Source organism: Vanessa cardui, chromosome 30 (genome assembly GCF_905220365.1).
Source record: "Vanessa cardui chromosome 30, ilVanCard2.1, whole genome shotgun sequence".
NCBI classification, from domain to species: domain Eukaryota; kingdom Metazoa; phylum Arthropoda; class Insecta; order Lepidoptera; family Nymphalidae; genus Vanessa; species Vanessa cardui.
Genome location: NC_061152.1, coordinates 1,100,423 through 1,125,061, shown reverse-complemented (window position 1 = coordinate 1,125,061; position 24,639 = coordinate 1,100,423). Strand labels below are relative to the sequence as shown.

At 32.6% G+C, this 24,639-nt stretch overlaps 1 protein-coding gene across 4 annotated transcripts in view; it reads left to right on the top strand.

Moving 5' to 3' along the window:
- Positions 1 to 24,639, top strand: part of LOC124542178 (segmentation protein cap'n'collar-like) — a 142,094-nt gene that overhangs the window by 5,467 nt on the left and 111,988 nt on the right. Inside the window, exons 2-3 of one of the 4 annotated variants that reach the window (XM_047120118.1) lie at positions 2,155 to 2,335; positions 22,162 to 22,274. In XM_047120118.1, the coding sequence (XP_046976074.1) occupies positions 22,191 to 22,274 (84 nt within the window). In that variant the 5' untranslated portion in view covers positions 2,155 to 2,335; positions 22,162 to 22,190. Of the gene's footprint in view, positions 1 to 2,154; positions 2,336 to 22,161; positions 22,275 to 22,972; positions 23,244 to 24,639 lie in introns of those variants that run through there. The other 3 variants (XM_047120113.1, XM_047120115.1, XM_047120116.1) reach the window with 3 other exon arrangements.

Sequence of the window (24,639 nt, the reverse complement as noted above, 5' to 3'; positions counted from 1 at the left end):
GCTGTCTGTCCCTATGTATGCTTAGATCTTTGAAATTACGCAACGGATTTTGATGCGTTTTTTTTAATAGATAGAGCGATTCGAAGACGACGTTTTATATGTATAATACATGCACAATATAAAAAAAAATGAGACAACATCACGTTCATTACTCTGATCCCAATGTGAGTAGCTGAAGCACTTGTGTTGTGGAAAATCAGAAGTAACGACGGCACAAACACCCAGACCCGAGACGACATAGACAACTAATTACAATCTACATCGACTCGGCCGGACGAACCCGGGACCTCGGAGTGGCGTACCCATGGAAACCAGTGTACACACTCGACCACGGAGGTCGTCATAAAGTAGAGAAACACTGATTATTTTAGACGTTTCTAATGAGATGTCGTAAATAAACAATTTTTTTGCGTTTACATTACAAACGCTGACTAAATACGATATGAGAAAATAATGTATAACTATATAGTACGCCTTAAAAAGATCTTTAAAACATTATACAATAGTATATGTCTATCTCTTAGGGATAACCCAGTGTAACCATTTTTATACGTTACATTCTACGAAATTAGTAGCTCATATTCGAAACCATTTCAAACAATACAGCATCAATCCTTATTCAATGTAGTACGTCAAATACATTGTGGATTCAATATAGATCAATATGGCTTTACAGCATGTAATTTAAATGAATATTTTCGAAGATATCACAGATTTAAAACGCAGATACATAGCGGTTTGTATTGTCTAATGACAAATAGCTGTGAACGTTGTAAGACATTCTGTAGTATATTTAGTATCATTGCACCCGTGAGAAGCAGGAACGGGTCCTTACATATTACTTATAAAATAACATGTCCTGACTGACTGATTTATCAACACCGAACAACAACAAACACATAACAACAACAGCCTTTAAATTTCCCACTGCTGGGCTAAGGCCTCCTCTCTCTTTAAGGAGAGTTTTGAACAAATTACACCACGCTGTTCCAATGCGGGTTAGTGGAATACACCTGTGGCAGATTTTTTATGAAAAATTAGACACCTACAGGTCTCCTCACGAAGTTTTACTTCACCGAGCACGTGATGAATTATGAACACAAATTAAGCACTTGAATATTCAGAGGTGCTTGCTTGAGTTTGAACCTTCAGCTCTTCGGACGTAATATATAAAAGTTGAGGTCATGAAATTTGGAGAGTAGAATCGTTTTATTGAGTAGACACTTACTAAGTAACGAGTTTTGCAATTTCTATCCCTGGAGGGGTGATATAGGGATTGAAAGTTTATATAGAAAAGCCATTATTGAAGTTAGAAATATGAAACCTTGTTTTTGGAATACTGATTAAAATAATGGCGCCCTATAAATGTTCAATGTTTGTTGACGTTTGTGTTTAGACCATTTTGTTCTTTTTTATGTAAATATATATTATAAAATTAAGTAGTAAATCGTCCAATCGAGTGTTATATTTCATTATATAGTACTTGGTGGTAAGGCTTTGTGCAAGTCCGTCTGGGTAGGTACCACCCACCCATCATTTATTCTACCACCAAATAATAGTACTCAGTATTGTTGTGTTCCGGTTTGAAGGATGAGTAAGCCTGTGTAACTACAGGCACAAAGGACATAACATCTTAGATCCCAAGGTTGGTAACACATTGACGATGTAAGGAATAGTTAATATTTCTTACAGCGTCATTGTCTATGGGTGATGGTGTCCACTTACCATGTGGCAGATATGCTCGTCCGCCAACCTATACCATAAAAAAAAGAAATTTAGAATACTACAACAACAACAACAATAGCCTGTAAATTCCCACTGCTGGGCTAAAGGCCTCCTCTCCCTTTGAGGAGAAGGTTTGGAACATATTTCACCACGCTGTTCCAATGCGGGTTGGTGGAATGCACATGTGGCAGAATTTCTATGAAATTTGTCACATGCAGGTTTCCTCACGATGTTTTCCTTCACCGCTGAGCACGAGATGAATTAGAAAGACAAATTAAGCACAAGAAACAGCGGTGCTTGCCTGGGTTTGAACCCGCAATCATCGGTTAAGATGCCCGCGTTCTAACCACTAGGCCATCTCGAATCGAATTAGAATACTAACAATTATTTAATTTACCTTATTATTAAACCTTTTTTTTGTTGTTTCAGGTAAAATACTAACAAGGAAATTGCCACAACCATACTGGTCTTCAAAATTTAATTGAGTTTGTAATCTCAACCGCACCGATTGATCTCATTCGTACCTTCTTCATCCTACGTGACATTGGCGACATAATCTGTGCCCTGTCACAAATAAAAGACATTTAACTAAGAATTGAATAGATAACTGGTACGTTTATTTTGGTACTTTTTTAGCATAAATAGTAAGAGATAAGGTAGGGTGACATCTTGGTTTATGAGTTCATTTATGTGTCACCAACAAAAGCTACACACTATGTGCATATCTTATGTGCTTCTTCAATTATAGGTGACCAGAAAATTATTTTTAAATACAATTAAAATAAAAAATGAACAAATAATTCATAGCATTGAAATACAAATACAAATTAGAAAACTTTAAATTAAGAATAAGCTTTTGAATTAATCTTTTTTATTATTGTATTAATATTATTAGGTTAAAAAAGAATTTATACCGTAATATTGACAATCACAGACAAGCAATCAGCAGTGACGTTGACGTTTTATGAGTTTGACAACTGACAGGCTGAATAATTTCAATATTTAGATTGACATTGACGTTTGGCACGTGACATTTGCGAAGTAATCTTGACAAATAAAAGCTATCTAAAAAAACATTGACGTTTCGGATACTTGTCAAAGTGACATCTAACTGTCAGATAAGGCGCCATCTTGGTATAAGTCAAATATGGCGCCTACGCCTTGATATGCATGTACCATACCGTGTAAAATTAAGATTAGAGATCACTCTTTGTGTGAATGTGGCCTAGACGAAGGTTTATAAGTAGACTCTTACAAGTACTTTTGAATCGTCATTTAACAACTATATTAAGTAAAGCTACCACTGATGTAGATTCCGAGAAGAATCAGTAATTACACTATTTTAACATTTAAAAATACAAAGTCATGTTGGTTAAATACAATTATATGAGTATATAATATATCCTGCTTGGAAGGCAACAAGTATTAGCTGTACGCTTTTTTATCATCAAATATGCCTTCTTTGACGATGTATTATTTACAAGTGATTTGAATTTATCAAACGGTAAAGCTAAAAATGCCTACCGAATTTTGTTATAGAAAGATTTTGAGCATCTATGAACATGTATCTTGGTTTTCTACCCCAAATGTTATAACCCCAGCTTAGGCCAATATAATATTGAGTAATTATATCGAAAACTCTTCAGTAACAGCTTGGAAACTGGAAGAGCGTTCACTGCTCCTTGAAAAACCGTTTCATTCCACCCCTGAAGTCTGATCAGATGACATTAACATCAACAGGGACAAACTTGCAAAAAATCCCTACAAATTAAAATAAAAGTAACATTGGAAAAAGCTTAATCTGCATGGCTGGAGTGGGCATTATTTGTTTTTATTTTTTAACTGTGGTTTGGGGCGGTTAAGACCTCGTATGGAACTTATCAAAATACCGGTACGGAGCTTATTAAGGTCCACAACTTTTAAGAAACTAAAACTCGATATGATTTAATCGAATTTTATTTCTTTAGTGAGGTACGTGGCCAAAGAGATCCTATAGTAAATTAGGTACACCACAGCATTCTGTTTCCAATAGGCGTCATATAAATATATTTATCTCTTTCCCACAACATATCAAATAGACGTTACGGGCGTACGACAGAGACAACAATGTTTTTCTTAGCCGCACGCATACACATACATATAAGACCTCGTTCCGCATTGAACGCAATGATGTTCTAGTAAACAGATATGTCATTAACGCGCAAAAAGTGAAGACTAGAAAACGTCCTAATTGGGACGTTTGCCTTTAGTCGTTTTCATCATAATTGTGCCAGTAATATGTTATAATACATCATAATTACGTAGTAATACGTTTTGCGTAATTAAAACATTTAGTTCTCCCTTTTACGTATTGTTTTTATCAAGCTATCCTTTCTACTTGTAACGAAATGTAAAATAAACGGTCCCCGGCGCGGCACACTTTTTTCTGTTGTTTAGTATGGATATAACATATCTGTTTATTAGAATATCATTGATTGACCGTATTCCAGTCAAAATCAATAATCTTTATTCAATATAAATGTGATTATACTTTCTTATTGATTGTCAAAAATCTACCACCAGTTCGGAATATAATACCTCAGACCTGAGAAGAACCGGCGAAAGAAACTCAGCGGGATCTAAATTTTTTTCAACCGACTTCAAAAAGGAGGAGGTTATCAATTCGTTTGTATTTATTTTGTTTTCAGTGTTTTTATTGTTGAAACCGGCTCCAAATATAATAATAACTATAACTACGTTATATAATCGTAAATCGACTTTTAAGTCGTCTAATATTTTTCATTACATTTTACTTAGGAGGCCTCTAAAAATATTTCGAATACGCAATTATTTTTTATTAATCTTTAGTGCATATTTATTTGTTTTAAAATAGTGTTTTGTTTAAAGTCGGTTTTTCTTTTTGTTAAATTTTTTCTTTATTAATATCATGTTACAATATACAATAACAAACATATTTTCGTTATTTGAAACAGCCTGGAGGCGACCATCTCATTCCCAAGGTGTGCAGTCAACTAGAAAGTCATTAGTGCTGTAATATCCTTTAGCACACAAACGCTCTTTAACGATTCTTTTGAATTTTATTATTGAATATTATTGAACGTTTTCTGGGATTCTGTTGTAAAAACGTATACATTGCCCCAAAAAAGAGTTACTAACCCTGTGTAATCGGATACTAGGCGTAACAAGTTTATTCTTGTTCCTAGTATTAATGGAATGTACTTACGTCACAATTTTGGGGAAAATCATTTATTTTTTGCGTACATACATAACATTATCAAAAACAAATTGAGAAGCGACAGTCATTATTTTAATTTTTTTTTAGTATAAATGTTGGCGGACGAGTATATGGGTTACCTGATTGTAAGTGGTCACCATCACCATAGACAATAACGCTGTAAGAAATATTGACTATTCTTTACATCGTCAATGTGCTACCAACCTTGGGAACTAAAATGTTATGTCCCTTGTGTAGTTACACTGGCTCACGCACCCTTCAAACTGGAACACAACAATTCTGAGTACTGTTATTTCGCGGTAGAATAAGTGATGAGTGAGTGGTACCTACCCAGACGGCCTTGCACAAAGCCCTACCACCAAGAAAATTACGCGTAATAATTACGTTTTATTTATTCATTAAGACCCAAAGCAATACGCCATTACCGTCCTTGATAAAACTCGTGCAAATTCGGACTACATTGATAGCGATAATAACACTTATGGTTATCTTTCCGAGATAAGTAAGTCAAGTTCAAAAATAAGTTGATAATAACAATTAAATGAATCCAATTTATATAACAATTTTAATATATCATATTTTATTATATATTTTAGCTCTGTCAAATATATTAAACACTAGCTAAACCTTACACTCGAAAATTTTCTGAATAAAACTCCCAAATCAAATTTTACGCCCTTAGGGATAGTTTCGTAAAACCCCTAAGGGCCATTCATTTATTACATAAGACGATCGAAGGGTCGATTATGTTTTATGTTTTCTAACAGGGGATGGAAAGGAGTTTCGATAGTACTTACGAAAAATAGGGAAAAAGAGCGGGAAACCGCGTGTCGGTATATGCTTTTAGTAACTTTGAATTTATAAATAAACATTTAAAAATATTGTTACTTTGAAATTATAATTGAAATAAACAAAACACATATTAATTTTTTCCTTTGAATTCTTACGTAAAAAATTTTGTACAGGGGGAGGGGGTCGGTCTATTCTCATTTTCTCTTATACCTAATACGGAAAGGGGGCCAAAAGTTTCAATAGTCTTACGTAGTAAAGGAATGACCCCTTTAATGAAACCTACCAGCCAATTTTCAAGTTTGTTGTTTATTTGAATTGATTATATATCTAAATTCGGTAAAGAATATCTGTTAAGTGGCTACTATACCAATAGTAACGTATAGTACGACACAATACCGATTACTGCCGATTCACATAACCAATAGAAACAGCTCCCTATCGCGCCATTCGACGCTATTCGTCGCTATAGATTCCCGCGTCAGTTCGACCCGAGACAGCGAGTGCGTGTAAATCGACGTGTCAAATTGACGAATATATTAAGTCGTATGATATTACAAGTTACTGCATTTGTGTTAAGATCATATTCACGTGAGAAATAAATATTGATAATTTGGGATAGCGTATTTAATTCGGATGTGATCGGTTTTACGAATTTTGCCGATGCTACGTCTTAAGTTGTGTCGTACTATATCGCGAAATTACAAAAATCGATATTTTTGTTTGAGTCAATCTGCGCCTATTATACGAGTTATATTTTATCTTTATTTCCTATATATAAATGTCAATAAAAAACCTCTTTCGTTATCAAAATATATTATCTATATACGTGGTAAAAATTTAAGGGGAAATGAACGCTGTGTTTTAAGGAATAGGATTGAATTTTGATAATACAATAATGTAACTTATCTTGAAGATATCATATCTGTTTGTTTTAACTGCGACGGAACAAAACGTAGATAATTACTTTACATTTTAATATATATATGTAATACATGGATATGAAATATATTAAGTTTTAGGTAATTTATCTGTGGGGTATCCTGTCAGACCTTAGACGGGATGGGAACCACTGGTTTCTTAATTAATTATATTGACATTACTCTGAACCCAATTTAAGTAGCTAACGCACTTGTGTTGTGGAAAGTCAGAAGTAACGACGGCACAAACACCCCGAGACGACATAGAAAACTAATGAACTTTTTTTACATCAACAACAACAGCCTGTAAATTCCCACTGCTGGGCTAAATGCCTCCTCTCCCTTTGAGGAGAAGGTTTGGATCATAATCACTGTTACTGTTAGTTTAGTTCACAACCATATTAATTATATAATTCCAAATGCGGGTGGAACAGCGTGGTGAAATATGTTCCAAACCTTCTCCTCAAAGGGAGAGGAGGCCTTTAGACCAGCAGTGGGAATTTACAGGCTGTTGTTGTTGTTGTTGTTCCAATGCGGGTTGGTGGAATACACATGTGGCAGAATTTCTATGAAATTTGTCACATGCAGGTTTCCTCACGATGTTTTCCTTCACCGCTGAGCACGAGATGAATTATAAAGACAAATTAAGCACATGAATCAGCGGTGCTTGCCTGGGTTTGAACACGCAATCGTTCATCGTGCACACGTTCTAACCACTGGGCCATCTCGACTCATATTTTGTGAACTATTTAAATTTTACTTTATCTGTGGGGTATGCTGACAGACCTTAGGATGGGTACCGCTTTCTTAATTAATTTAATTAACATTACTCCGATCCCAATGTGAGTAGCTGAAGCACTTGTGTTGTGGAAGATCAGAAGTAACGACGGCACAAACACCCAGACCCGAGACGACGTAGACAACTAATGGTAATCTACATCGACTCGGCGGAATTCAAAGCTTATGGGGTACCCACTTTCTAGTAGATCTAACCGTCGAGTCCGAAATTTTACAAACCCCCCTCCTACTTACAAGCAGGGGAAACGTGTAACGTCATTTTCTCGTCGTCACGATAGAATGGTAAAGGACCCACTTATTTATTTATTTAGACACACCAACAACATAACATATACAGCATTCACAATAAAATCTTAAACATCTAAGTCTTAAATACTAACATGTATGCCACTTAGAGTCGTGTACAAAATCTATGTTGTATACATATATATATATAATTTGAATCTAGTGTGGATTTTACAGAAAGTTATATAATAGACAATAGGAAAAAACACTTATTTTACATACACATATTGCTATTGCAGTGGATTCAAATACCACTACGTAAAATATTTACATGTGCGGCCTTCTTGCAAGTTACGGTTGGTAGCTCACACAAAGGGTTGCCAGTATTTGTGACTGACAAAAATTGAATATGAAAAGAAGTATTTGAAGGATTTTGTTGCTATAAAACTGTAATATTGTGTACTTATAACACGTACTGATACTATTTGCTACGTTTCAATTGTGTCGATTTTAAACAAATTTAATTTTATACTTTTGTAAAGCACTGGTAACTTTAGCCTTTTTAAGAGTCACTAGTAAATTAATTTCAGAAGAAATCGTCATTTTTAGTATCAATATTTACTTTAAAATGATTTTTTTTAGCTATAAACAAAACAATAAGCAGAATTTTTAAACAATTTTGTCGATCGTGACATCTGTGGAATTGGGAATGAGATGATCGCCTCCAGGCTGCTTCAAATGACAAAATATGTTTATTATTGTACATTGTAAATGGACATTATAAAAAAAAAAATAGATCCCGCTGAGTTTCTTCCGTGGGTTCTTCTCAGGTAAGGGCATTTTCCTTTCCGAATCGGTGGTAGTGTTTCAATTGACCATCAATAAGAAAGTGTAATGCTTCTATATTGAATAAAGTTATTTGAGTTTGAGTTTAATAAATTATATTTTTATTAGACGCAGGGCCGGGGTAATCGGATGTGGCCTGAAATGTTCTCATGGAAATCGATTTACCAAATATATTTAAAAATTTATTAACATAAGAATTAATAACATTAAATGCTTAAATATATACAAATATGACCTAAAACTAGTTACTGTATAAATCTTGACCGCGTGGAATGGTGGCAAGAATGCTAGCAGCATTTCCCCGTTGAATCGCAATTCCGATCCTCTGGGCAAACGAACCCTCCTGTCACCAGTGGAGGCAATGAGAGGTGTTATACTTTTGATGAAGCTTTTTGCACCACTACTCCAAGGGCCCAGCGTTTTGACAGAAAATGGAACAGAAAAAGTAATTTGATATAAGACACGAATATTTAATTATATTAAATAGATTAATATTTAAATATCACTCGCTGTGAAAACAAAACGTTTTCACCACGCGGCCATTTTTAAATCTTTACTTTTCCCGCTCTTTTTCGATGTGTCACTCGAGATGACAGATGCATAATTACACAGATAATATATATATACACAAAACATCAATTTAATATTAATTAAGTAATATTTTATTATAGATCAGTACAAGTTGCAACGTATTAAGAATTTTAATGTCATGTATGTTTAGGTAATAATAATAAGTATTATAGTATTGCTATTTAAAAAAAAAACCTTACCTACTGTCAGAAATGAAATACTAAAAATTATTTTTTTTAAAATAAATTGAAATAACCCCTCCAAATCCGGTCTTGATTTATCACGACATTTTGGTATTTTTCCTCATTACATGATACGCTGATTATCTACGAGGATTATTATGTAAACAGAAACTCGAATTTCACCGCCGAACACGCGCTCGAAATGTGAGAATGTGATATGCCACTATGATAATAGGCTATTTGACAATGCGAAAAATAAATTGTGAATTATTGTAATCAGTGTATATTATGAGTTTAAAATGGTTATTTACTAACGAAAGTTGAAAATAATACTTAATTTATTCAAAAATCAATAAATAAAAAGCATTTTTTTCAAAAGTTTGTCACGTGACGCTAAACGCTCCTGATTGGCCGGGCTTATGATGAAGTCACTTTCTTGTAAACCTTGCTTTTTTACTATATGTAACCACAGATTAAAATACAGGAAAGTGACGTCACCGACCCCATTGTAGCGCCATATTGTCCAAGTAGCGTTTTCGCGCGCTATTTAAATATGGCAGGTATTTTTCGGCAAATATGTACTAGAAATAAAAAACAAAACTTTTACTAGTTAAGGAATAACTTCTAGTAAATAATATAAAATGGATTATAAAAACCAGTCAAATAGCCTATTATAGTACCAGGATCATAATAAAATGGCGTATCATTGTAAGAGCTAGCGCGCACTGGTGATTTTTGTCACGGTGACTGTTTCGTCACTCTTGTCAAGTCCGTGAATATGTATGGAGTTGCGCGCACGTTACGACGTGACAATTGGATGACATTTGCGTACGCCGACCGGCGAAGCCCGTGACGAAACTGTCAGCGTCTTTACGTTTTTTCATAGCAATGCGCGCACTAGCGACAAATTTGTCACTCTCGTCGTCAGTCTTTCGCCATTTGCCCTTTGACTGCCAACTTTGGCGCGCGCAAATGGTGTCACCATCTATTCAAAACGTAAACATTCATGAAGACGATACTGATAATGATGTTCTAATAGAAGAAGTTGAAAAGAGACCAGCTCTTTATGATGAAAAATTTAAAGAGTATTCAGATATTCACGTGAAAATTAAAGCTTGGGAAGAAATTAGTACCGAGTATTCTCATCGCTTCCTTTTTCTCCCGAGTCTCAGGAGTTCACAGAGTATGTCTCTTCGAAATCCATAGTGGCAAATGACACTTCACGCACTCCACTTTGGAACGTGACGTGACAATGACAAACACTTTAAAGTCTCCGTGACAAAAATCACAAGTGCGCGCTAGCTCTAAGTCGGTAAGATATCAGAAGTGAGATATTAAGTGAAGTGTAACGGAATCCGATTTCAGACATGAAAAAGATTAGACAAAATTAATAAATCGACAAAATTATCGCTATCAATTATCGGAATTTATAGTAACTTAGATGTAGCATCGGCAAAATTCGTAAAACCGATCACTGCCGATTGAAACCTTGAAATTGCCGATGCCAACAGAAACAGCTCCCTATCGCGCCACTCGACGCTATTCGTCGCTATAGATTCCCGCGTCAGTTCGACCCGAGACAGCGAGTGCGTGTAAAGCGACGCGTCGAATTGACGAATATATTAGGTCATATGATATTACAAGTTACTACGTTTTACCAATAGGCTATGTAGGCTAGAGCCTAGTGAGGCAGGTTTAGAGGGGCGGCAAATTTAGCCCAAATTTGTTATTATCTTACAGAAATTAAAAAAAAGCTTATAATTATATGTATACACATTACGTCCGTAATCCGTATACTCGTCACTACACAGCGGGTTGGAGAAATAATCTAGTAACTGACAGAAATATCACCTAGTTTATAATCATACTAATAACGGGAAAACCGATGTAATGAGGACGATTGAACACAAATCATAAATGTTGCAAAAAAAAGTAGGGGCGGCAAAAATTGAATAGCCTACTAGCGGCAGATTTGTAAATCCGCCACTGTGTTGACGTAAGAAATAAATATTGATAATTTGGGATGGCGTACTCAATTCGGATGTGATCGGTTTTAAGAATTTTGTTTATGCTACATCTAAGCTGTGTCGTACTATGCTTGTATTATTACTTTACACGTGCTGCATTTATATTTCTTACTTAAATTATTAGTTATAAAAAAAATGACAATTGAAAAATAAAATCTATAGGCAAAGGCATCACATACAAATGCCCAAAATTAAAAAAAAAAAATCGTCCCAATTCAAAGTTTATATAACCGTTCTATTTCCTATATTTAAATAACTATTTTTATCTTCTAAAGCATATATACATAGTATATATTCGATGTATGTTATCTAAACTGAATTTTATCATAGGATTAAGACGTATAAAAGTAGTTATTAGCAAAACACACATATATGTACATATTTATGTGTGTCTTTAGCGTGTTTTAAATCTTTCTTGTTATGTTATGTAGGTTATCTTATTCAATAAATTATTTTGCGAATTTTCGATATTTAATACAAGATAAACGACGTAAGCTGAGATAGCCCAGTGGCAAGAACTCGTGCATCTTAATGACATCGGGTTCAAATCCAGGCAAGCACCGCTATATATATATGTGCTTAATTGTGTTTATAATTCATTTCGTGCTCGCTTAAGGAAAACATCGTAAGGAAACCTACATGTGTCTAATTTCATCGAAATTATGCCACATGTGCTTTCCATCAACCCGCATTGGAACAGCGTGGTGGAATATGTTCCAAACCCTCTCCTTAATGGAAGAGGAGGCCTTAGCCCAGCAGTGGGAAATTTACAGGCTGTTACCTTACCTACCTACCTAATCGACGTAAGGCAAACATGTATGTAATGACGAGAAAAGGCATGATCTATAATAACATATTAATAAGTGTTAGATTTATATTTTGTACTAGCTGTGCCCATGACCTCGTACGTCTTTTAATATATAAAAAAAAAACTCATTATTATATCAGTTATCTGCCTGTGAAAGTCCTATCAAAATCGGTTCAGCCATTCCAGGGATTAGCCGGAACAAACAGACAGACCGACAAAAATTGTAAAAAATGTTATTTTGGTATACGAACCGTGAATACATACATATGCATTGAGTAAAAAGGGCTATTTCACTATTACAAACAGACGCTCCAATTTTATTATATGTATAGATAAATATATATAATCTGTGTATTTATGTATCTGTCATTTTGAATGACACTTCGAAAAGCGCGGGAAAACGACAAAATGGCGCGTTGAAAACGGTTTGTTGACAGCAAGATGATGTTTAAATATGAATTTGTGAACAATACTTTGAATATACGCCCACTTATAATTAATTATTCTGATATTAGCAGTAAAATGTCTATAAATATAATACATACCTCGTTTGTTATTTGTATAAATGTTATAAATATGTATTATTAACGATTTTATGTTTTAATTTATCAATTATTTTAATAAATAGTGTTAGTTTTTGATAGATAAAATAAAGAAAAAGAAGAAATGTCTTCTGATACACGATTGGTACGAAGTCGCTAGCTGTATATATTATGTATCAAACAACAGATACAATGAAATAAATCAACAGTGACAATTAGAAAACGACAAGAAATTATAAATAACAAAAAAATAACCAAAATCCTTTGGAGTAGCGCCCTGTGCGAGCTTCTATAGCGCCCTATTTAAGCAGACCCTTCGCATATTGTACTGTCTCACTCACTAAAACCTAACCACAACTTCACTGCTGCAAATGCGTTGCCATTAACGATAAACACTAAACACAAATACGCTCGTGCGCTGACAAAAAAATGAGCGCGAAGTGTTTAATGATACTAGCATGTGAGTACGTTTGTATTGGAATCGAGTACTAGGGGCTCAGCGGAATCTTAACAAGAGCAAAACGAAAAAACAATAGTCCTGCTCAGTCTGTCTATTCTTGCGCCCCCGAGAGTCTACGCCCTGTGCCTGGGCGCCGGTGGCACCGCCCTATTTACGCCACTGGGGGTAGTGGTGCGAAAAATTTTAAAGAGTAAAACTCACCTCATTGCCTGCACTGGTGGCAATAATTAATATATCTTTTAATATGAACTTAATCTATTAAATAGATTCATTGGATATTTGCGAACGCGTAGCGGGTCGTTAGTATTTCATAAGTAAAGCTCGTGTTCGGTTAAGGAAAACATCGTATAACAATACAATTATATGTAATTAACCTCAATCTATGACGTCACTACAAATCACAAAATTACTAACAGCTGAATTATTATGTAAAAACCAATGATATTCTAATAAACAGATATGTTATATTCATACTAAACAACAGAAAATAGTGTGCCGCGCCGGGGACCGTTTATTTTTTTTATTTTAACATTTCTTTAAAAGTAAAAGGGCAGCTTGATAAAAACAATAAGTAAAAGGGATAACTAGATGTTTTAATTACGCAAAACGTATTACTACGTAATTATGTATTATAAAGTATTATTACGTAAAACGACTAAAGGCAAACGTCCCAATTAGGACGTTTTTCTAGTCTTCACTTTTTGCGCGTTAATAACATATATGTTCACTAGAACATCATTGGTAAAAACAGTTTAAACAATTTTAAATAATGAGTTAAATAACCACGAACCCGCATTGGAACAGCGTGGTTGAATACGTTCCAAATCTGGAGAAGGTTTGTCAAAGTGAGAGGTGGCTTTAGCCCAGCAGTGGGAAATTTACAGTCTGTTCTTGTCGAGTTAAATAAATAATTTATAAAAAATATAAACCGACTTCAAAAATTAGAAACAGCTAGTGAACTAACAATAAAAATATATCTATGAAATTACTAGACCCATTTTAATGAAATTTACCCTGTTCCCTACGTTGAATACCTAACTTAGATAATAATGATCATCTAAATACAACTTTTAGTTTTCGAGAAATTCGAAGACAAACATACGCACGTGCTTTGAAGCCGTAATGGATCGTCACACTCAAATATAATAGGCTATTTGACAATGCGAAAAATAAATTGTGAATTATTGTAATCGGTGTATATTGTGAGTTTAAAAATGGTTATTTACTAACGAAACTTGAAAATAATACTTAATTTATTCAAAAATCAATAAATAAAAATATTTTTTTTCAAACGTTTGTCACGTGACACAAAACGCTCCTGATTAGGAAGTCACTTTCTTGTAAACCTTGCTTTTCTACTATATATACCACAGATTAAAATACAGCAAAGTGACGTCACCGACCCCATTGCAGCGCCCTATTGTTCAAGTAACGTTTTCGCGCTATATTTAAATATGGTTTTTTTAATATGATATTTTTCGGCAAATATGTACTAGAAATAAAGAAATCAACTTTTACTGGGTTCCTTAACCTCTACTAAATTATATAAAATGGATTTTAAATACCAGTCAAATAGCCTATTCGAGCAATGTTACATACATACATGTAACATTCATATGCATTTAGTAAAGAACCGTTATATTAATATTACAAACAGACACTCCAATTTTATTATATGTATAGATATAGAGCAAATACGTTTAATTATAAAATACACGCCACACATGCCACCATGACTCACATATCGCATACGAAACGGTTTTACCCCCCATACGAGCCAATATATGTAATATAAGACATATATAAATATATATTGGACAACATCACATACATTACTCCGATCCCAATGTGAGTACCTAAAGCATTTGTGTTGTGGAAGATCAGAAGTAACGATACCACAAACACCCAGACCCAAGACGACATAGACAACTAATGAACTTAAAGTTACTGTACCCTTCCCATTTATGTCAATATTATGATTCGCTGCCCAAAGGTTGCCTGGAAGAGATCGCTGCTTAGCGATAAGGCCGCCTGTTGCATCATGCATCTTTTCTATGAAAAATTTGTATTTTATAGTTTTTAATTTGGGTGCAATAAAGACTTAATAAATAAAATAAATAAATATTTTTTTTCTACATCGACTCTCGGACCCACCGATGTACACACTACTCGACCACGGAGGTCGTCAAAATGGTAGTACTATGTTTGAAAAAGTACTAAGTGATGTTGTAGTAAACAGATATGTTATTAATGCGCAAAAAGTGAAGACTAGAAAACGTCCTAATTGGGACGTTTGCCTTTAGTCGTTTTACGTATTAAACGTTATAATATATCATAATTACGTAGTAATACGTTTTGCGTAATTAAAACATCTAGTTATCCCTTTTACTTAATGTTTTCACCAAGCTATCCTTTTTACTTGTAACGAAATGTAAAATAAACGGTTCTCGGCGCGGCACACTTTTTTCTGTTGTTTAGTATGGATAAAACATATGTGTTTATTAGAATAACATTAAGTTCAACATATTATTTTTTTCTGAAACAAAGTCACAAAAATATATTTCGGCAACATAAACACTTTTTCGTGCTGTAGAATTAATATTAAACCTTTATTATTCCCGCAGTGCTGTCAATCAATTCGATGACGTCACATTGATAAAAACAACATTTGTGTATGACCGACACTCATTCAACAGCTATAAAAATTAGTATAATCGATAAAATAATCGCTATCGTTGGTGCTAATGTACAAATACTAGCATTAAAAGTCCAGAAAAGTTTTTTAGCAAAGTGTCAGATGATATTTAAATGACAGTTCCCGCCTATCTGACGCCACAACATGGCGGCTCGTGAAGGTCACGTGTTATTCAGCCTAAAAATTACGACTTATAATTTAAATATAATAAATTAATAATAATTAAATCAAATAATATATACATGATAATTTGAGTCATAAAAGAAGTAAATTATTTTAAAAATTTAATTGAAAGTAAATTTAAGTGATCGCGTTTTGTTGTCGTTTCTTTTGTATGCGTTTAACGGAACACACAATTAATGATCTGTGGTAGTGTAATGTGATATTTCAAAACATAACTACATATAATAAACAGATTATATCGAGAACCACATTCGACTATTTTCGCTAGTTTTTGACCGCCTAATATAAGAAAAAAAAAATAGGCTGACCTCCTGTTTAATATTTATTACGTAGGTAAAACATCGTAAATATAAATCTAAAGGAAAAAATCAAGACACGTTTTGTTTATTTAATGTTTATTTTTCAAAGTAACAATTTTTCGAAATTTTTATTTCCAAATTTCAAAGGTTCTAAAGGCATCAAAGCGAACCTCGGCTGTCTCGCGGTTTATTGTGAACCAGCGTAAGATCTGCCGAAACTCCTTCTCCCTTCTAAAACTTAAGATATGGTCAACTTCTTCCCCTTCTAAATCGTCTTACATAATCAAAATCAAAATATAATTTATTTAATGTTGTCTTAAATTTTCGCGATTATTACACATTTAAATAAAACTAGTTATAACGGATTTGAATCGCGTATATTAATTATTTTTAACATCCCGTTTAGTTCAGTCTACCCGTGACCACGAACGCTGTAAAGTGCACGAAACGTCCGGATGTTAAAAATAATTAATATACGCGATTCAAATCCCTTGTAACTAGTTTTATTTAAATATAATTTATTTATGCTGGCTTTTACAAGCACCTTTGAATCGTCATTTAAAAAGGCAAGAAACTCAGTAGTTACGCTTTTTCAAAATATAATAATTCAAAGTCATGTTAGTTAAATACAATTACATATGTATGTATATAATACATCCTCCTTGGAAGTCAACAAGTATTAGCTCCATGATTTTTTATCATCTATACATTATTGTATTGAACAATATGCCTTCTTTACCAATGTATTTTTTACGAATGACTTAAATTTATAAATGACTAGCTGTGCCCGCGATCTTACAAGCATTTGAATTTAACAAAAAAAAAATATTGTAGCCAAAGTTACTCCATATTATATCAGTTATCTGCCAGTGAAAGTCCCGTCAAAATCGGTCCAGCCGTTTCAGAAATTAGCCGAAACAAACAGACTGACCCAAAAATTGTAAAAAATGTTATTTTGGGTATATGTACCTTGTATTTGTTAAAATTTTGCATTGAGTTACAAGGTCTTTTTTTATATTACACTCCTACACACTTACACAGACACTCCAATTTTATTATATGTATACATTTGTTCAATAATTATTGTAGCCTAAGTTACTCCCTATAATATCAGTTATATGCCACTGAAAGTCCCGTCAAAATCGGTGCAGCCGTTCCAGAGATTAGCCAAACAAACAGACAAAAATTGTAAAAAATGTTATTTTGGTGTATGTAGTGTGTATATATACGCATTGAGTAAAAAAGGGTTATTTTAATATTACAAACAGACACTCCAATTTTATTATATATATAGATTTATTGTGCCCCTTGTGTATATACTGACACAATCCTTCAAATCGGAACGCAACAATAATCATTATATCCTTAGTGGTAGAATACATTATAGGTTGTACCAAGAGGTGCATTTATATCTATTTGAAAGAAAGAAAGAAATGTTTATTAGGACACAGTATTATAAGTATAAAAAATTTAAAACAAAAAAAAGATAAACAACGAAAATAAAAAAAATACAGACGAATTGATAACCTCCTCCTTTTTTGAAGTCGGTTGAAACTATAACAACTCACTAACTTTTTTTTTTACTTTTTTTCGGACCTGACACTGTAAAAGCTCGATGAATTATAACAGTTAAATTATTTTCATTGAAATTGTACCCATAATCTTTGGTCACAGTTCAAACATTCGTACCACTGTGCTATCACGAGCTATTGCACAATATATAATGTCATGACGTAATACTAGTTCGTGATACTAAAGGCGCTTATACACTTATCAATACTCCATTCCGACCATTTTTTTTATGGTATAGGTTGGCGGATCATATGGGCCACCTGATGTTAAGTGGTCACCGTCACCCATAGATAATAACGCTGTAAGAAATATTAACTATTCCTTACATCGTCAATGCGCCACCAACCTTGGGAACTAAGATGCTATGTCCCTTGTGCCTGCAGTTACACTGGCTCAGCCTTCAAACCGGAACACAACAATGCTGCGTACTGTTGTTTAGCGGTAGAATAACTGATGAGTGGGTGGTACCTACCCAGACGGGCTTGCACAAAGCCCTGCCACCAAGTAAATGAAAGAAAAGTTAAATAAACATATGACAGCGAATCGACGCGATCTGACGAGAGCTTGATTAGTCTGTGGTTTTTAAATGTTAAAAAAGAGTAACTACTGAGTTTCTTGCGGGTTCTTCTCGGTAGAATCTACTTTCCGAACTTAGGTAGCTTCACTTAATTGTTAAATGACGATTCAAAAGTGCTCGTAAAATCCCACTTGAATAAAGTTTATTTTGATTTGATTTGATTTGATGTTCATTATGAATTCGCGGAAAAAATGCGTTTTAAACATCGAAACTGTTATCGGAATTTTGGAAGTCAAATTAAAGTTATAAGTTATTATAGTACGTCGCAACTTAGATGTAGCATCAAATTCAATAAAACCGATCACTGCCGATTTACACAACCAATAGAATCTCCCTATCGCGCCACTCGACGCTATTCGTCGCTATAGATTCCCGCGTCAGTTCGACCCGAGACAGCGAGTGCGTGTGAAGCGACGCGTCGAATTGACGAATATATTAGGTCGTGTGATATTACATTACGTTTATGTAAAGATCATATTCACATAAGAAATAAATATTGATAATTTGGGATAGCGTACTTGATTCGGATGTGATCGGTTTTACGAAGTTTGCCGATGATACATCTGAGTTGTGTCGTACTATAAATACAGATATATTAATGATAGACTCTTAGTAGTGGTATAGCTGAGTTATTAGCAAACCATGAAATACGTTAATCTGAGATTTGTTTACCTTAATTCCTACTCACATTGGAATAGAGTAAACATATAGCAAACCCGCCCACGTGTTGCATTTACGTCATACTTTGAATTGTATTGTATGACGAGCCCATGATTATTACTGATTATATATAATATACTATTATTTTGTGATTATATACGTGTTTGAATTTAGAAAATATATATATTGTTGTAGCTTATGTTACTCCTTATTACATCAGCAGTTATTTTTGTATATGTACTATGTATACATGTCACGGTAGCATGCGTAAGCGATCCCGTGGCGTCCGTCAAAAGACGGAGAGGATACCGCTGGTTTTTTTAGTGGGTAAACCCGGTGTGCTTGGGCGCACTCGGCGTCCAGGGCTCCGGGGAGTCCCCCCCCACTTTCCATCGCGTGGGGGAAGCGCGTAAAGCGAAAAAAAAAGTACTATGTATACATACGCATATGCATTGAGTAAAAATCGATTATTTTAATATTACAAATCTTCTATTAAATACCCAAATAGTATGACTATAATAGTACGAATTTATTTTCATTATGAAAAAGATCTTTGCGTGATAGGCGTTTAAAAAAAAAGCGATCTTTTGTAAAGAAGCTCTTTCAGACGATTTAAAATAGAGTGTACAGTACTGTAACTCATAAAAATATTTTATTTAAATAAATTTGTTTCAAATCACCATGTAAGATCACATGCTTTTATTCATTACACACTATAAAACAAAGTCGCTTACCGCTGTCTGTCCCTATGTATGCTTAGATCTTTGAAATTACGCAACCGATTTTGATGCGTTTTTTTTAATAGATAGAGTGATTCGAGAGGAAGGTTTTTGTATACAATACATGAATATAGTAAAAAAAAACAAGAAAAATCTCTAGTATATTTAGTATGAGTATTGCACCCGTGCGAAGCCGGGCGGTCGGTAGTTAAATAAAAATTGAATATGACAGTGTAACATCCGCTTTATTTTCAACAAGAAATTATTATGATATAATTATGTTAACTTTCTATAATACATGATAAACTATGTCTTATCAAACTCATAGAGTAGTTGTAATTATCATACATACTTTTCTTTAAAGAGATTTCATTACAACAGGCAAAGATATATTCCATAAAGCCTTCTTTAGTTGATTTTTTTTTTAAATCACAGTGTTACTGCTTATATCGTTGTCTTTTATTGATATAAGTTTATTTTTAACTATTATTAGAATAATTATTATAAATAAATTAACCCGTAATACACAAGTAAACCATTTTTTTCACATAGCTATTATATTATGGATAGTTTCCACGTTAATTTAATAAGATAAACTTTTGCGGTGTCTTTAAACTTTCATCGTAACGCAAGGATATATAACATGTTCCTTCTAAGTATGAATTAATTATTTAAACATATATGTGTGAAAAAAAAAACAAAAATTGACGTTTGACGTTCTGTCAAAGTGACATTCACAATAATGAGTATGCAAACACTCTCGAAATCACGAAAAATGTAAACTTGATCGATTACACCGTCAGCATCTAATTATTTTTGATGTATCAGCTTGTTTCTTCAGAATTAATGTTGAGTACACTTTTAATTGAATGCAGAAATAAATAGTAGTTACAAAAAATATATAGTTTTTTAATTGTGTAGAGCTTTAGCATGTAATTTTATAAATAAGTAATATGAATTTCGTAACTCGATTTAATGTTAAGTAATGTGATGAATTAAATCATATTTTTTGTGATTTCTTATTAAATAAACTAGTAAATAAATACGCCATATTAAACTTTAGGAGAAGTTTTTGTTATTAAAAACTAGCGACCTGCGAATACTACAGAATTTATTTATTTACTACATCACATTAGAAACTTTTAAAATTATCAGTATTTCTTTACTTTATTGTTCATGTATTATATACAAAAACCTTCGTCGCGAAACACTATCTATTAAAAAAAAAACGCATCAAAATCCGTTGCGTAATTTAAAGATCACATCATACATAGTTACAGACAGCGGTAAGCGACTTCGTTTTATACTATGTAATGATGATGAATCTACGACAAAAAATATGTTTACAATAATTTATAAATTTAAAAAAACACTCATGCAAGTGTCATAAACAAAATGAAACTATAAATATAATTATTTACATCACTTCCAATTAAAAACAAATAGTTGTATATCGTATTTATCAAATTGAAACGCATTTCTTTATTAATAATTTATTTAACAATTGCGTTTTAAATGTGGCGTGATTTTTAAACTTGCTATTGCTCGATAGATGGCGTTATGTAATTACAGATGTAATATACTGTTTGTAATGAATAACCTTGAGCTGTAACTTGATTGATAGAATTAATTGCTGGCCGTTTGTACTCTTAGATCAATAGGAAAAAAAAATCTTAAAACACAAAGAGCAAATCCGTTACCTGAAACAGTGGCTCTGTAAGAAATATTAACATTTCCTTATAATGTCATAGATTCTTTGGAAGATGTTATGTCCTAATGCCAATGATGTTGTAGTAAACAGATATGTTATTAACTCGCAAAAAGTGAAGAATAGAAAACGTCCTAATTGGGACTTTTGCCTTTAGTTGTTTTACGTAGTAATACGTTATAATACATCATAATTACGTAGTAATACGTTTTGCGTAATTAAAACATCTAAATATCCCTTTTACTTATTGTTTTTATCAAGCTATCCTTTTTACTTTTAACGAAATGTAAAAATAAACTAAATTAAACGGTCCCCGGCGCGGAGCACTTTTTTCTGTTGTTTAGTATGGATATAACATATCTGTTTATTAGAATATCATTGCCTGATGCTATTTGCTTTTAGTTACATGGGCTAACTCATCCTTCAAAACAAAATAACAGTAATAATAATTATTATTTAGCGATAAAATATGTAAGTAGCAGAAAAGATACAAACCATAGTTGAATATTTTGTAAGTCAAATATGAATATAATATTTAATAATATTATTAAAGGAGTTTCGCAAAAATATTTAATTAATAAAAAAATATTATTTTATTGACAGCTGTATATTTTGTTCCAGTGCCCTGAAATTAAAAAGTAAACAAGAAAATGTTAGACGATGTTATGCCAACCATGAGGAGCCTTAGCCCCGATCCCATAGATGTCGCTCCGATCAACAAAAAAAATATATCAGTGAGTAAAATAATATACTTTTAAATTGTGCCATTGTGGTGAGCGCTTTATCGTTCAGATAAAATATTTTCCACAAATTTAATCAATTTTATTTGTATTTATCTAAGATTTTTTTATTTGTACAGAGATAGTATATTATGATAAGTGTTGAAGGTTTAATGTGTTGAGGTTTTTAAAGGGTTCTCTGTTACGAAAATATTCAAACAAAAGTAATAATATAAAAGCAGTACTTAATTATTAAAGAAATTGCATGCGTATTTTTTTATTTTATATCTTAACTTTTAAAGATACAATCAAAATACAATATTTTGATGCTTATATCGTGTATTAATAATATTATAAATATATATAACAGCGTCTAATAGCATTATTTTCTGAATTTTCCAAAAAAATACCTGAATGTATTAAACCAATCCTGTACTCTAGTGAGTAATAGCATAACCAATATCTACACATAAAAGTTCCGTTACTCGATAACAGATGGCGCTGTACGACAAAAAAATAATAATGTGTAATAACTAATTTATTTAACTGACTATTATGTAGTTATTGTAAGATAAAATAGATTGTACATAACATATCCGCATTTAATTTCTCATAATTAATATCAAGTAAAATCTATTTCGTTCGTCGCTATAGCTCCGTCTCGCTCATTTGTCAGAGTGACGTGTCGTCAGCCGTGGTTTCGTTTCGATCCGAAGTCAGTCACAAACAGTATTTACTATAGTATAATCTTGTTTCGTTTTATTGTGATATAAAAACGTAAAATTATTGTGAAATAGTGTAATTGTGGCTCTAAAACTATTAATCGTGTGTTTATAAATAAGTATAGTGCACCATAAGTTGGAAGAAGTATCGTGTTCCAGTGTAATTGTATTGTAAAGTGACCTGCACAAAACAAATGAAAAAGTAATTCGCCGTTTTTCCATTGGTTTTACCTCTTTTCGTGGATATCTTCCGTTACTGGAGGTAACAGAGCGTAACATAAGTTTATTATACGGCAGTCTTTAACAAACATCGAAAATAACCTCAAAATGTGTATTATCGACGAGCACTCATGAAATTATTTCGATTCACATGAAACCGAAAAAAAAGGTTCTTTTTCACGTCGACTTGTTAGGTTAGTTTTTTTCAAACAAAGGTTCCTTATCTAATCAGTTCTTATCAGAATCTTATAAACTTTCAAATAACGTAATTCACGACAAATATGAATAAACAAACATAATAGCATTCATTATTTATTATGCATATTCTTTATTGTAAGCGACAGTAATATTATTTAATTACCTTGTAAAATAATATGATGAATGTACAATGAATACAGATAATTATTGGCAGGAAAAGCTATTCCCTTTTCCTTAAAAAAAAAAAAAAAATACCAATATAAACAGATAATAAAATATCGTACTTTAAAATGTGTTAAAACCTTCAAGCACTTACCCAATTAAAATTTAATATGTACAAAATGTTGTAATGCATTGTTTTTAAATACATAAGTTTTTCTCACATGCCATATAAATATTAATGATAATCTGATTGCAACAGAATTATAATTATTTTCTTATATACAACCTTACCAGAAACCAAGTTCATACTTTTTTTTTATTTGTGAATACACTTTTATAATAAGACAAAGAGTTTTGGCCTTCAATTTTAAGTGAAAAAAGAAACTTAAATGTACCCAACTTATTTAACAATAAATATTAATAATGAAATGTAACCACTATGTATTGAAATATAATTTCTAAAGTTTTTATGCACAATTATTTAGACTTAATTTTTTTTTTTTCAAATCTTTAGATATATCCCTTGTTATGTGTCCTAACTTTGAGAAAATTATTTTAATAAATTAGATATTAATTTAAAAAAAGTCTTAACTGAATAACTTATATTCTGTTTGAACTAATAACCTTTTAGCCTGATCTAAAATAAATAATCATATAATATATTTTACAATATCATATAAATATCTAGAGAAAAAACATTTCACACTAATTTTCTTTAAAGTGTTAGCTTTTATAGTTATGTCTTTATACAAAATAATCCTATAAAATATTTGTTTTGATGGATTCAAACATTGATTGCAATAAGACAGGTGCTTTAATAATTATAAATTAAAAAAAAAACAATAGCAAATGTGGCAACACTTCAATTAAAATAATGGATTTAATTACACTATGATTTAATGCACAAAAGACCTGTGTTTGTAACTTAACACCTGTATAGGCCTGATTCATTAATATATAGCCCTTTGATTATTTTTATAACTAGATTGAGCTGTGTATAAAAATTATAGTGGCCAAATCAGCTACTAAGTACATGCATACAATAGTATATACAAATACAGTATTATGACATTGTGCGT